Source organism: Narcine bancroftii, chromosome 2 (assembly GCF_036971445.1).
Source record: "Narcine bancroftii isolate sNarBan1 chromosome 2, sNarBan1.hap1, whole genome shotgun sequence".
NCBI classification, from domain to species: Eukaryota; Metazoa; Chordata; class Chondrichthyes; order Torpediniformes; family Narcinidae; genus Narcine; species Narcine bancroftii.
In genome coordinates, this window is record NC_091470.1 from 19,912,083 (window position 1) to 19,928,456 (window position 16,374).

At 39.6% G+C, this 16,374-nt stretch overlaps 1 protein-coding gene across 1 annotated transcript in view; it reads left to right on the top strand.

Moving 5' to 3' along the window:
* sptlc2a (serine palmitoyltransferase, long chain base subunit 2a) overlaps positions 1 to 16,374 on the top strand; it is a 160,177-nt gene that overhangs the window by 71,483 nt on the left and 72,320 nt on the right. The window contains exons 9-10 of the mRNA XM_069915467.1: positions 4,133 to 4,352; positions 9,595 to 9,721. Of these exons, the coding sequence (XP_069771568.1) occupies positions 4,133 to 4,352; positions 9,595 to 9,721 (347 nt within the window). The remainder of the gene's footprint in view (positions 1 to 4,132; positions 4,353 to 9,594; positions 9,722 to 16,374) is intronic.

Below are 16,374 nucleotides of genomic sequence, written 5' to 3' on the forward strand. Positions count from 1 at the left end.
TTTTCTATCCTATTTGCTATTAGGCAATGTTATGGCTTGTAATTGGAACAACTGAGCGTGGCATGGTTATTGTAGCAGTCAGAACAATGCTATTACAGCGCCAGCGACCAGTATTCGAATCTGGCATTGTCTGTAAGGCGTTTATACATTCTCCCCATCTCTGCATTGGTTTCCTTCAGGTTCTCCAGCTTATCTCCACCCGTCAAAATTTACAGGGGTTGTAGGTTAATTGGGGCATTTATAGGCAACATGGGCTCGTGAGCTGGAAGGCCCTGTTGCTGTGCTTTGTCCAAATTTGAAATTGCACAAAGCAAATAAAGGCTGTCTCATTGTACATTTTAGTAAATGTTTAATAAAATGGAAAACAAATCAGTTATATGCAGCTTTGCTGAAATTATCTCTGCAACTTTCCCTGTCATCTCCCCCCAAAAAATCCTTTCTAAAATGACATTCTAAAAGTTGTTTCTACAACAGAAATTTCTAGTTTTAGTGTATGCATTCATTGATTTGGCAGTCTGGGCATAAATGTGTGATGTTCTTGAACTGGCATAGTGATTGATAGCACAGCACCTCATCAACATGTTGGCATCTTTTGTGAAGACTGATAGCTAGCTCCTCATTGCATCTCCAATAACCTGGATATTTTGGTACAGCAGATAGCTTTGGAACAGGCCTTTCAGTCCACTGTAACACTGTCAACCATAGCATCAATGTGAATCGTTCTATCTACTACCACAAGGTAGATCCCACCACATTCCTTTAATCCTTGCCTATTTGTGCCAAGCTAAATACTTCTGATTGCTATTTGCTTCAGCTCTGGGTTCCACTCACCAACCCCTATTTGTTTTAAACTTTTCTCACACATCTCCACCCTAAGAAAGACTACCCTATCTGTGGCTCTTATAGAACCATAAAATATGGTCCAAGTCCCACTGACCTGCACCCTGACCCTTAATACCACTCCAATCCATGTACCTGTCCAAATTCTGCATAAAAATTAAAATTGAGCCTGCATTCACCACTTCAGTGGGTAACTTCTTCCACAATCCCACCACTCTGTGAAGTTGTTCCCCCAATGTTTCCTCTAAACCTTTCCCCTTTCACCCTTAACCCATGTCCACTGTTTTCTCACCTACCCTCGGTGTTAAAAGCCTATCTATATTTACTCAATCTCCCTCATAATAATTACTTCTATCATATCTCCCCTCATCTTCTACGCTCCAGGTAATAAAGTCCTAGCCTGTTTAACCTATCCCTGTAACTCGGTTCCTGAAGTCCAGGCAACATCCCAGCAAATCTTCTCTGCACTCTTTCTATTTTACTGATGTCTTTCCTGTAGTTAGGTGACCAAACCTACACACAATACAAATTTAACCTCACTAATGTCTTAAACAACGTTAACATAACATCCCAACTCCTGTACTCAATACTTTGATTTATGAAGGCCACTGTCAGGGAATTTTGTATCTGTATTCCCAGATCCCTCTGTTCTATCATACTCCTTAGTACCCTACCATTTCGCATGCATGACCTTCCAAAATGCAACACCTCACACTTGTGTGCATTAAATTCCTTCTGCCATTTTTCCAGCTGGTCCAGATCCCTCTGCAAACTTTGAAAACATTCCTTGCTGCCCATAACACCTCCAATCTTTGTGTCATTTGCAAACTTGCTGATCCAGTTTACCATATTGTCATCAGGATCATTGATATAGATGCCAAACACCACTAGTCACAGGTTTCCAGCCTGAGAAGCATCATCATTCACTACTACTCTCTGGCTTCTCCCGTCCAACCATTGTCAAATCCATTTTACTACTTCACCATGAATATCGAGCATCTGAACCTTTCTGACTAACCTCTTATGAGGGACCTTGTCAATGGCCTTACTAAAGTCCATGTAGGCAAAATACACAGCCTTTTCTTCATCTTTCCTGGTAACCTCCTTTATATTAAAAAAAATCTATCAGATTGGTATCCCTAATCAGTCCCTGAGTATCTAAATAAGTTGTATATCTGATCTCTTAGAACATCTTCCAATAACTTTCATGCTCGCCCGCTTATAATTTCCAGGGTTTCTTTGGAGCCTTTTTAAACAATGGAACTTCATGAGCTACCCTCCAATCTTTTGACATCACACCTGTGGCTGTCATTTTAAATATTTCTGTCAGAGCCCCTGCAATTTCTACCTAACTTCCCTCAAGGTCTGAGGGAATATCTTGTCAGATCCAGGCGATTTATCCATCCTTATTTGCTTTAAGACAGCAAGCACCTCCATAATATACCCATAGATATATATATTTTATATTTGTCTGGTTGCCCCTCAGTCCATGCAACCCAATTTACACCCCATTAACCTACACCCCCAGTGCATTTTTTTGAACAGTGGGAGAAAACCCATGCAGACACAGGGAGAACATACAGCGTGGGATTCGAATCCCAGTCCAATCCCAATCGCTGGTGCTGTAAAGGTGTTGCACTAACTGCTATGCCAATCGCGCTTCCCTTTGTCCAACTTCCCCGTGTAGCTGGTAAAACACAGAATTCTGTTGACACTGTGGTTAAGTGAAAAACACACAAATGCTGGAGATACTCAGCAGGTCAAACAGTGTCTTTATGTAGCAAAGGTTTTTTCACTTAACCATGGTGTCAACACACCTTGATGAAGGGCTCAAGCCCGAAACATTGGTGATGTATATTTACCTTTGCTACATAAAGGCGCTGTTTGACCTGCTGAGTTTCTCTAGCATTTGTGTTTTTTTTCTCCTTATAGCTAATACTCTCCAATCCAGGCAACATGCCTTCTTCACCATCTCAACCACCTGTGATGCCGCTTTCAGGGGGCTATGGCTTTGCACCCTGCGGTTCTTATGTACACTGAGGCATTGATTTAAAGGACTGAATGGCATTTTGGAGTACCCCAATTTCGGGACCCTGTCTGTGTTCTAACAGTTCTCTAGGTAGTTTCTGCAACTTTAAAGAAATAGGCGTATGTGTAGATAATTGCAGTCCTGCCAGTTTCTAACCTGTTTATCATTTATATTTTCTCATTCTCCTGAAACCAAAAGTAGGTTAAAGTTAATTTTGTGTAATCGAAACCTGTTTTACAGACTAAGGTGATACATTTCAAGTTTTGCCTGCAATTCAAACACATTTGGATGAAAATACCATGGAGCTGGGTGTTATGAAGATGAGAAAATTGCAAATACCTTGTAGAGCATTACAAAGATTGCAAAAGTTCATTTGTCTGCAAGTTATTAAATGGTCTTTGAATTAAAATGGCCCTTTTTGGATTAGGTATTAACTGAGTAAGACTTGCTATCAATGCCATAGCCTAAGGGAGAGGTTGAGTAGGCAAGGGCTTTATTGGAGCGCAGGAAGATGGGGGTGATCTCACAGAGGTGTATTTCTGGGGTGGCACAGTGTTGCGGTTAGAGTAGCACTCGCTGTTAAAGTGCCATCGACCTGGATTCCGATCCCTGGCTGTTTTTTTAGTTTACACAAAAATAATAGAGAAACTCAGCAGGCTCCGGCCTGAAACGTTGGTTCTGTATCTATGACTACATAAAGAACACTCTGACTTGCTGAGCTTCTCCACCATTTTTGTGTAAGTTACAATCTCAGCATTTGCAGACTTTCTTGTTTAACTCTGTGGCTGTAAGGAGTTTGTATGTTCTCCCCTGAGATTCACCAGGTGCTCCAGTTTCCTCCTACATTCCAAAGTTCATGGTAACCTCGGTGTGTTTGGGCGGTGTGAGCTGAAAGGGTCTGTTGCTGTGCTGTATTTCAAAATTTAAAACAAAATCGTGAGGAATAGCCAAGGGCAACAGTCTTTTGCTCAGAGTTCGGGAATTGAAAACCAGAGGGCGTGGATTTAAAGGTGATGGGGGAGAGATTGTTGGAACCAGAGGGATGACTTTTATTAAACAAAGGGCAGTGAGTGATAGTTGAGTATGATTGCATAGTTTAAGAAACATTTAGATGGATACATGATGGAATGGATTCATAGTAATTATGGGCTGAATGCAGACAGGTGAGGTATTTTAGTTGGAATGGGTAGGTTGTGCCAAAGAGTCTGTTTCTATGCTGTATGACTCTGTCACGAAGTGAAAATCTGCATTTTTCATTAACAGTATGGAAGGCTCCATCATTCGCTTGCCTGAGATAGTGGCTTTAAAGAAAAAGTACAAGGCTTATCTATACCTGGATGAAGCTCACAGCATTGGAGCTCTGGGACCCACAGGTCGCGGTGTGGTTGAATACTTTGATCTCAACCCCAAGGATGTGGATGTTATGATGGGAACTTTCACCAAAAGCTTCGGTGCGGCTGGTGGATACATAGGTGGTAAAAAGGTACAATAGTTTTTAAATTTTTTTTTTACTTCCTTTGCCATATCCTTTTGTTGTGTGATGTAACTGCTATTTTCCTTCCTTTAGAAGCAATTTGTATTTTTCTGTTCTTAAAGTCGATGAAAATCAAAGTACAGATACTGGAAAAACAAACTGCAGATGTTGAAATCTTGAGGGAACAGCAAGAAGTTGGAGGGATTTGGCAAGTCAGGCAACATCCATGGATAAAATGGTCAGTTACTGTTTTGGGTTGGGATGCTTTATTTACAATCTTAAAAGACAAAAGTGAGACGATAAAGAATCCCACCCCAAAATGTTGACTATTTCTATCTTCAAATACTGCTTACTAGAAATAAAAGTAATGCAAAATTCCTCAGCAGCTTATGCAGAGAGAAGCAGTCAATATTTCAGATTGATATCCTTTTATCAGAATTAGCAGTTCTGTTACAAATTGGAAGGATTTCTTGTCCAAAATGTTCAGTTGAATATCTCGTTCTGAGATTTGTATGATGAGTGAAAAATTACGTCCTTTTCATTGTTACAGTGGGTTTCTTTGGAAAAGATCATGGGATGGCAAATTCCAGGATCCAGCTTTGCGTGCGCGCGTGCGCTCTCTCGCTCGCTCTCTCTCCATACATTGCTTACCGATTATTTTTGATGTTTTCTACCCTGAAAACTGAAATCTCTCACTCATTCAAGGCAGATTAATCTTAATATTAAGAGAATGAGGGGATAGGAAGTCTGTGTACAAAAGATGCACTGAGATAAAGTATGGGCCACAACCTATTGAATGGAGGATCTGCACACAGGGATAACTGGCCTTCTCCTACCTCTTTTTCTCTTTAATTCTCTGATCACCTCCATGTGACCTTGGTTTATACGTCACCTCATTATCACTCCCTGCCCACCCTCGAGGTAAAGCTTCCTTTACTCTTCACATTACTTCAGAGGACCATTCTTCTTTCTTCTTTGGCTTGGCTTCGCGGACGAAGATTTATGGAGGGGGTAAAAAGTCCACGTCAGCTGCAGGCTCGTTTGTGGCTGACCAGTCCGATGCGGGACAGGCAGACACGATTGCAGCGGTTGCAAGGGAAAATTGGTTGGTTGGGGTTGGGTGTTGGGTTTTTCCTCCTTTGCCTTTTGTCAGTGAGGTGGGCTCTGCGGTCTTCTTCAAAGAAGAGGACCATTAATGCCTTGTTTATGTCAGTAAGGCATGAATTCATGTTCAATCTATTCCTGATATCTGCACTTCATTAGCCCAACTGGGAGTATGTTTATAGAATAGGCAGCATTCACGTTACAGTAAGATCACATCAGTTTTTGATTAAAAACTGCAAGAGGAACTCTGGTCAGGTGGCAAAGGGATCGATATCCAACAGTTTTTGCTCCAGATTTCAATGTCTGCAATCTGTTATTTGCATGAGTTTAATTGGATAAATTCTGTGTTCCTGAACCTATTTAAAGCCTTGACTAGCCTTGCATCATATTAAGCATTTTGCATTGGATAATCTCTCCCCCTTGGGGTCAGGAGTGAGGAGAAGATGCTTGCCCAATTTCAGACATACAAACCATCTGTATGAATTTCACAAAACTTCAGTTTGGATTCTCTTAAATGTGGCGATGGATTAATGTTGAAGACAGGCATCCAACTAACCACAAAAAACTATGGTATTTGAAGCCCTCACTTAATGTGGTTTAAAATAAAATGAAATGATCTCGCATTTTAAAAACAAGTTTCCTTGTTATAGCCAAGGCAGTATTGTCAATGCTCAACATCACCAACTTCTGTCAATTTCTGGATGTGCCAGTACCATAGATTTCCTGTTGACCTTTATTTTGGAATTCAAAACTCAGCACCTAACTTAAATTTGTACTTCAGTTTAAATCTTCTGCTGCAGTGTTTTCAGTTCCAAGTGAGAACATTTAAATTGGTGCAACAGGTACTAAAATAATAAATGCAACTTGGCATTAATGGCACCTGCAGATTTTCAGAATTTATTGTCATGAAGATGCCGTGAAAATCGTTGTTTAGTGGCAGCAGCGACACAGTGCAAATCCTGTCATGTAGGGTGCTGTTATTGTCAAATTTCTTCATCACTGGGGACAAGATTGCTGTAAATGTTAATATTGAGTGTAAACCTTAAAATATAAAATTTGAAATGGCATGTCATATTTATAATCAAACGCATACAAATACATAGTATCAAGAGGGTCTGGTAGGAGGTTTCTGAAGCAGTTTGATTTGAGATTCTCCGATTGTCTTCACACAATTTGCATCTAAATTCTTCAATGCCTGTACATTGTATTTCTCACCCAGCCAATTGGCCACAAAACTGAGACTGAGAAAGTACAACATAATGTGAGATTTGAATCCACCAGGTGGGAGTAGTGATCCACAAAAGTGAATGTGCAAGCCAGGCTTGAAATCTAAGTAAATTAATGTGTGCTTGTCTGCATAGCAGTGGCACAGCAGGTAGAGCTGCTGCCTTGGGGGTCCAGTGACCTGGTCTTGATACTGATCTCCAATGTTGTCTGTGTATATTTTACCCATTCTTTGTGTCTGCTTGGGTTTCCAGAGGGTGCTCCAGTTTTTCTTTGAATCCCCAAGATTACTCATTGATAATTTGATTATGAATTGCACCTTGTAGTGGTAGCAGAAATTGAGAAGCATGTATGAGTGTAGAATACAGGAAAGTAAGTGGGATTGATGGGATTGCTTGAGTGCCAACGTAGACTCACTGAGCTGAATGACCTTCTGTCATGAAGAAATATGCAAACAGTGCATGATTCAAAAATTTTGTAAAGGGCAAATCTAACTTCTGTAATTTAACAATGTAGGCTCGCATGCTCAATTTAAGGGATTCTATGTTCACTATCAAACAATCTTGCAGATATGAAATGAGACTATGCAAAAAAAAGTATTTTGGTGTTGTAGTGTATATGAATTTGCCCATTCCACAAAACAGTTCATCAGAGCTTTGGGTCCAATTTATTGTTCAGGCAATTCTATTTTCTGGATCTGAGGAGGGTTAACCTATTTTAAACACATCATTCGCTAAATAGAAAGGAAATTAGATTTGCAAGATTGTAAGAAGGAAAAGCGTACATTTCCATAGTTTCCATATCCTTTAATTCATTAAGCTTGTTATTTAAAATCAGCACAGAATTTTCAGACACTGCCACACTGTGTCCAAGTATTTCCTTGATATACTTACCAGTGTACAGAAATCCTAGTTTCTGTCATTTAAAATAGAAAAAGCTGAAATACTCAGCATTTCTGGAGAGGGGAAACAGTTAATAGTTCAATGGCCTTTTCTTTTAATCTCCTTTCTTGCCCTTGGAGACTGGGTGTAGACAAGTGTAAGAAGGAAGGTTAAAAGAACACCTCATAAATCTGTGCTATGATCCTACCAACACCAATGTATCCTTCCTAATGTGTGATGTTCTAAAACAGCTCCCTGTGGTTCAGCTCAGACTTTTTATTACTACTCCAATCTTCTAGACATAAACATTAGAATTCTGCAGGCTTTTTTGTATTACTTTAATATTTATTCATGACTTCATAATCTGTTTACATGAATCCCAACCACACTCCCTTCTCCATTGCCTAGTATCTTTGGACTTTTGTGGCTCTAGAAAGAAATCTATTCTATCCTTTTGCATATGTTGAAATCTGTCTTGTCCTACTGCTTATAACTAATAGTTTCTTTTTACAACTTTTTGTCAACATCAAGACTGGACATTGCTTTCTATTCTGAGTTGTTCTTTATTCTGTTATTTTGGTAATTGATTGCAGCTTCAGTGCCAACCCTTGAGTTGCCTCAAATAATTACCTGCCACTTTAAGAACCTGCCAAAAATCACATCTGTGATTCTTGGAGAGGCCAGTTATTTCTCTTTAATGCCATAGACTTTTTAACTTTATTCAACCGCCTCTTTCTAGAAAAATTTATCAAATGGAACATAGGAACATAGGAAGTAGGAACAGGAGTAGGCCAAAAATGGCCCATCGAGCCTGCTCCGCCATTCAATACGATCATGGCTGATCTAATTTATGACCTAACTCCACCTACTTGCCTTCTCCCCATATGCTTTCTAGAAGCCCAGCTAGACTTCCCTGTCTGTGGGAAATCCTTGCTTGTGCTTTGATCAGCTAAAATTTAAATGGTTCTTAAAACTTTAACAAAATTTTCCGATACAAGGACAGTGAAATTGGTGTGAGAAAGGAAATTAAAGTGATACGGCACAGAGTGCGTGGACATGCTTGGAATCCAAGAAAGCCTACGGGAAAGGAAGTTGTAAGTTCTCAGCAGCATAATGGGACATGGTAAATGACATGATTTGAAATCCTTGCATTTGCACGAGGGAAGGTATTGAATATGAAAGAATAGACTAGCCTTTGAAGCTTTAATTTGAGTATTGTGGTATGAAGATGCGAGCAATTGTCGAAATCATGGGAAAGATCTTGGAAGAAAAGGAAAGCTTAGCATCAACATGTGCCTCCTGAATGCCAGTAAATGAATTTGAGGCTAAATGTGCCTTGGTTATTGCAGAAATGAGAGGGAAAGGCTTGGAATAAGCAAGAGAAAAAATTAATTTATTAACTTTTGATGTCAATATATTACAACAGCATTTGATCTGCAAATAAACAGAGGGGATAGACCATGAAAAGTCAAGGTAAGAGCCAATTATGGACTTCTAGATCTAAACCTGGATCACTTGCATTGTAATGCAGGCAGTGCCTCCAAATCAACACGAGTTAAATTAAGTACTATAGAAGTAAATGATGAGCTTATTGAGGGATCAGCAATTAAACAAATGCATATCAACTCTCCTGCCGAGAATCAAGTAATTGGAGAGTTCCCTCACTTTTCTGAAATAGTTCCCCATCACTTTATGCATGTACTATGTAATCAGAGAATTTGGTTCATTTTCTAATTGTATCATCGGTTCTCTTCAGAAAAGCAAAACCACAATGTCTGTTACGTAGACATAATATTTGGATGTGTTATATATTTATTTTGAGCACTTGTCCTTGGTATCTAAGATGTCCTGGCAATTGATGTTCAGGACATGAATGTCAAATTTGCCACAGTAAAATGGGCTCTGCATTTTTAAAAAATTATGCCAGATTTGATCAGTTTGATGTTGTGTAAAGTCTTGAAATTCAGTAGTTCCAAGAATACAGCCATTCATTGATTCTAATCTTTATCAACTGGATTAATAGGCATGTTTCTGCCTTGCAGGAGCTTGTGGACTACCTTCGCTCACATTCTCACAGTACAGTCTACGCTACTTCAATGTCTGCACCTGTTGCTGAACAAATAATTGCCTCCATGAAGTGCATCATGGGAGAAGATGGCACAACTCTTGGTAAGTCTTGATGGCTTAATGGAAGATCAGTCATCCCAGGTGGAAACATCTTGGTTGAGAAGATCTTTCAATAAAGATCTTATTAAACCTGCCCAGTCAGGTTAATAACAATGAAATAGAATATATACTGGAGAGATAATAGCCAGGTTGTGTTAGACATGTTTGCATACTATATGGGTTACTTTTAAAATTCTCAAATTTATCTTGCAAGGCTTGTTTGCTACTGGTGGAGTTGGTACTTTCCTATAAGACAGATGACAGAAACATCATGGCATATGTTTTGACATATTTTCTCTATCATGTTTGTGGCTAGACTCTGACTGTAGCCCTGGTGCAGCCCCTTATTCAGATAGAATCAACAGAAAGACTATTATTGATTTTAGCAGCATTAATTGTATTACACACAACTCTTGAATGGAGTGTTTAATGTATTTTAACATTTTTTGGCTTCCTAGAAATTTGGCTTCTTCGTGCTACATACATTTCAACAGCTTTCCTCGCTATCCAGAACCATACCAATTTTTTGTGTTGTCTGCAAATTTACTAATTGGATCACCTATATTTTGTCCAAATCTATATTTTAAACAGGCATCCCAGCATTTAACCTTGCAGAAGGTCACTGGTCGCAGATCTCCGGTCAGAATACTATCTTCCGTCACTACCCTGAAATCATCTTTGGCCAAGCCAATTTTAAATCCAATCTACCAAATTGTCACAGATCCCATGTGCCTTGTTCATCTTGTACAGCCAATCATGACAGACCTTGCTGAATGCTTCACTAAAGTCAGTGTAGACCACAGTCACGGCCAAATCTCATTAATCATTTTAAGAAATTCAAATTTGTGGGATGACCTCACCTATAGACACCCATGCTGACTACACACAAGTATGTTTCCAGATGTGAATAAATCCTATTGCAAAGAAACTTCTCCAAAAACTTCCCAACCACTGATGTAAGGGTCATAAAGCTTTATAAATCCCTGGTTTGGATGAGATCCCAGGTTGCTTTAGAACAGTGGTTTTCAAAAACTTTTTCTTTTTACTCACATACCACCTTAAGTAATTCCTATGCCTTAAGTGTTCTGTGATTAGTAAGGGATTGCTTAAGGTGGTGTGTGAGTGGAAAGAAAAAGTTTGGAAAAACCACTGCTTTAGAAGCAAGGGCAGGTTTTGCTGGGACCCTGATGGAGATTTGTTAGAGGTGCCAGAAATCTAGAGGGTAGCTAATACTACTCCTTTAAGAGGAGCATTCGGGATAGACCAGGTAACTACAGCCCAGAGAGCCTTGTATTAGTAGGAAAATCCGACGGGATCATATTTATGTTCATTTGGAAAGGCTGAGGCTGATGAGGGTAAGCGGGCATGATATTGTTCAGGGGGAAATCCTGTGACTTTTTTTTAAGGAGGTAGCTGATGAGATTGAAGCCAAGGCAGGTAACAAGATCCTGAATGTTAGAACTGTTCAGGACATTAAAATACATTGGATACAAAATGATTTGGTAATTGGAAAAGGATGATGGTACAAAAGATGCTTTTCTAATTAGAATATTACATCACAGTAAAGGACCTTGTGCTGACGAGAGCATTCCTACAGAACCTTGCGTAAGCTAAAACAGCATAAAGTGAGGAAGCAATTACCATTATCCTTCTTTGTTAATGGTTCTTACAATAAAACATATCACACTTTGCATGTAGTAAGCTTTAATTGTGGCTATTAGGCCTTGGTCACATGGTTACAGCCTCGCATTTTTTTATAAAAGCAAGAATCCCTTTTGTAAAAGTGAATTTGCGCAAAATATACATTTGTAAAGCGAGGTTTACCTGTAAATCTATTCCACAACAATCTAATTTTCCCTACTTGACACTCATAAACCCTAATTAAAAATCCATGACCAGAGATGTATTACAGGAATTGGTGCAGGGATTACAGCCTTATTATTTTTAACATGTATTAATAACTTGGATGTGAATATTCCAGTTATGATTACAATTATGGATGACAAAGTTGGTGGCTGTCTAAGGCTACAACAGATATGGATAAGATGAAAAGTTGGCTGGAGTGTTACCAGTTGGAATTTAAAGATGCATGTGTTAATGCATTTTGGGAAATAAAACCGTCATAGAACATCACAGAAAATAGTTATGCACTGAGGGAGACACAGGGTCCAAATCCAGAGTCTGAAAGTGACAGGATAGATAGGGGATGGGCAAGGCATGTGATATTTTTTTCTTCCTTTGTCACGGAAGAGAATGTAAAAGAGAAGACTTTGCAAAACACAAGACTGCATGGAGTATTAAGTTGTTCTGGCTGCCACACTATTGGAAAGATGTGTTTGCACTGGATAGGATGTGGAAAGGATTAACATAACATAACATAACAATTACAGCACGGAAACAGGCCATTAGGCCCTTCTAGTCCGCACCGAACCAAACACCCCTTTCTAGTCCCACCTCCCTGCACAATGCCCATAACCCTCCATCTTCTTCTCATCCATAGACCCGTCCAACCTTTTCTTAAATAATACAATTGACTCCGCCGCCACTATTTCTCCCAGAAGATCATTCCACACGGCTACCACTCTCTGAGTAAAGAAGTTCCCCCTCATGTTACCTCTAAACCTCTGCCCCTTAATTCTTAACTCATGTCCTCTTGTTTTAATCTTTCCTCCTCTTAACGGAAATAGTCTATCCACATCCATTCTGTCTATCCCTTTCATAATCTTAAATACTTCTATCAAATCCCCTCTCAACCTTCTACGCTCCAAAGAATAAAGACCCAATCTGTCCAATCTCTCCCCATACTCCAGATGCTTAAACCCAGGCAACATTCTGGTAAACCTTCTCTGCACTCTCTCCACTCTGTTTATATCCTTCCTATAATTAGGCGACCAGAACTGCACACAGAACTCCAAATGAGGCCGCACCAATGTCTTATACAATCTCAACATCACCTCCCAACTCCTATATTCCATGCAATGATTGATAAAGGCCAGCATACTAAAAGCCTTCTTCACCACCCTATTCACGTGAGTTTCTACCTTCAGGGAACGATGTACCGTTACTCCTAAATCTTTCTGCTCTTCTGTATTCCTCAATGCTCTCCCATTTACCACGTATGTCCTATTCTGATTCTTCTTACCAAAATGCAGCACCTCACACTTATCAGCATTAAATTCCATCTGCCATTTTTCAGCCCACTTTTCTAAGCAGCCCAAATCCCTCTGCAATCCTTGAAAACCTTCTTCATTATCCACTATTCCACCTATCTTAGTATCGTCTGCATATTTACTAATCCAATTCACCACCCCATCATCTAGATCATTAATGTATATAACGAACAACAATGGGCCCAATACAGATCCTTGAGGCACACCGCTGGTCACCGGCCTCCAACCTGACAGACAATTATCCACTACCACTCTCTGGCCTCTCCCTTTCAGCCAATGTTCAATCCATTTGACTATCTTAAAATTTATACCTAAAGACTGCACCTTCCTAACTAACCTTCCATGTGGTACCTTATCGAAGGCCTTACTGAAGTCCATATAGACAACATCCACTGCGCTACCCTTGTCCACATTCCTAGTCACCTCTTCAAAAAATTCAATCAGATTGGTCAAACATGACCTTCCTCCCACAAATCCATGTTGAGTGCTCCTGATCAGACCCTGTCTATCCAGATGTTTATAAGTACTATCTCTAAGAATTTTCTCCATTAATTTACCAACCACAGACTTCAAACTTACAGGCCAATAGTTGCCAGGCTTCCTCCTTGAACCCTTTTTAAATAACGGAACCATATGCGCAATGCGCCAATCCTCCGGCACTATCCCCATATCTAATGACATTTGGAAAATTACCACCAGAGCCTCTGCTATTTCCTCCTTCACTTCTCTCAATGTCCTGGGGAAGATCCCGTCTGGTCCCGGAGACTTATCCACCTTTATATTCTTCAAAAGCCTTAAAACTACACCTTTTCTAATCTCTATATTCTCCATATTTACCCAATTTGCTTTTTTTATCTCACATCTCCCAATATCCTTTTCCTTAGTGAATACCGAAGAAAAGAAACTGTTCAATATCTCCCCTATTTCTCTAGGCTCCACACACAGTTTTCCGCTCTGATTTTCTAAGGGACCAATTTTGTCTGTACCTTTCCTCTTACCATTAACATATTTGTAGAACTCTTTTGGATTAGTTTTCACCCTGCTTGCCATAGTTTTCTCGTACCTTCTTTTAGCTTTCCTAATTCCTCTCTTAAGATTCCTCTTACATTCAATGTATCTTTCAAACATCTCCTTAACTCCATGCTTCTTATATCTAATGTACGCCTCCCTTTTTCTTCGAACCAAGTTTCCAATATTCCTTGAAAACCACGGCTGTCTCCAACCTTTTTCCCCTCCTTTTAACCTTACAGGAACATAAAGCTTTTGCACTCTCAAAATCTGATCTTTAAAAGACTTCCATCTCTCTACTACATCCTGCCTTAAAACAAATTGTCCCAATGCACACCCTGCAAGTCCTTTCGCATCTCCTCAAATCTAGCTTTTCCCCAATCAAAAACCTCAATCCTTGGCCCTGATTTCTCTCTTTCCATAATGACATTGAAGCTGATGGCATTATGATCACTGGACCCGAAGTGCTCGCCAACACTAACCTCCGTCACTTGACCCATCCCATTTGCCAACAGTAGATCTAACACTGCTCCTTCTCTGGTCGGCACCTCTACGTATTGTTGTAAAAAACTATCTTGCACACATTTCACAAACTCTAACCCATCCAGTCCTTTCACAGAATGTGTTTCCCAATCTATATGTGGAAAATTAAAATCTCCCATAATTACAACCCTGTGCTTATCACAAATATCTACTATCTCCCTACAGATTTGCTCCTCTAGGTCTCGGTCCCCTCCGGGTGGTCTATAATACACCCCTACAAGTGTAACCTCTCCTTTCCTACTCCTCAGTTCCACCCAAATAGCCTCCGTGGATGTGCCCTCTAATCTATCCTTCCTAGGCACCGCTGTAATATTCTCCCTGACAAGCAATGCAACCCCACCTCCTCTTGCCCCTCCGACTCTATCACACCTAAAACAACGAAACCCAGGGATATTCAGTTGCCAATCACATCCCTCCTGCAACCATGTCTCACTAATCGCTACCACATCATACTTCCAAGTATCAATCCACACCTTCAGCTCATCCACCTTTTTTACAATACTCCTGGCATTAAAATATATGAATTTCAGAGATTTCCCAATTTTTAATCCCTGTTTTCACCAAACTATTGGAAGACTTTAGTTATAGGGAGAAATTGGATAGGCAAGGCTTATTTTCCTTGGAGTGATAGAGGCTGAGGAATGACTCTAATAGAAGTACAAAATTATAAAAGGCATAGATGGGGTAGATAGAATTATTTTCCCATGGTATTTGAGGAGAAAGGTTTTACACGGTTATATTTTCCCAGTTGGTAGAATCAGTGTCATTTCATTTGAGATATTTAGGCACTTAATAAGCAGGATGTAGAATGCAAATGGGATTAGTGTGGACAATTCAGCATGATGTGGTGGTCAAAGGCTGTTTTTCACCATCGTCCTTGTGTGCTATCTCTTTAGGTATGTAGGTAAAAAATTGAGTCGGATTTTATTTTTGCCCATTCTTGCTTCGAGCCCTCCAATATTTCTTTTCCCCATGTTCTCCAAAAATTTTCTGAAAGAAGTTAATTTCTTAAAATGACATCATTCAATATTTAATACCATTACTAATTCTGCTCCCCCCCCCCCACAATCCACATTTTTTTTTTAAATGGAGATGTCATCATTTCCAAGGATCTGACCTAATTGAGTGTGTACAACCATTGTCTTGTTTTCCAATCCATGCATGTTAATGAAATTCTTCTTGCCTTCCATTGTCCTGATTTGAGTATCTTGTAGGGTTTGTCTTTCATCCAAATCAGAAGTCAGCATTCTTTATATTGGTTGCAGCTTTCTGATCCCAAAGTCAGAGTGAGAATCTATAACTTCAATTGCAAGGATTGTGCAACAAAATATGGTACTGTTGATGCCAAGAAATGCCTCATTGGCACCAATTTCCCACTGTGAAGAAGCAAAAATTTAGATCTGTTAAACTTTGTGTATTTTCTTTTCCTTTCCCCCCCAAAAAAAACTCTATTCCCCATTGCCTTGTAAAGAATGAAGATCCGTTATAGATTAGAAAATCCAGTAGAAATGGTTTAATTTGGGAAAAAAAGTTTTCTTTAATTATAATCTCTGCATGCTGCGCATGGGAAATGATCTGATATTTAAGGAACTTGATGCTTGCCATAGATGAGGGTTTGTTTTAATCTTGTTGCGAGGTTACAATGGAAATTCCTTTAAGATTTAACTTAATTGGGTAATTTTGCTGCAGTTTAATGGAGAGGAAGTGATTCAAAGTTCATGCTTAAAGCAGTTTTTATAAACTTGGAAATCTAAAGGAGTAGTAGTTAATGTTATGAAATACTACAGCATGCTTAATATATTCCTCCCAAAAAAAACCTAAACCCTTGCTGTCTTGTAACCCTCTATTTCTTTCATCCATGTGTCTAAGGGGGTGTTTCTACTGAGCCGAGAAAAGCGTGGTGATGTGAGGTGATGCATGGTGACACCTCGAATC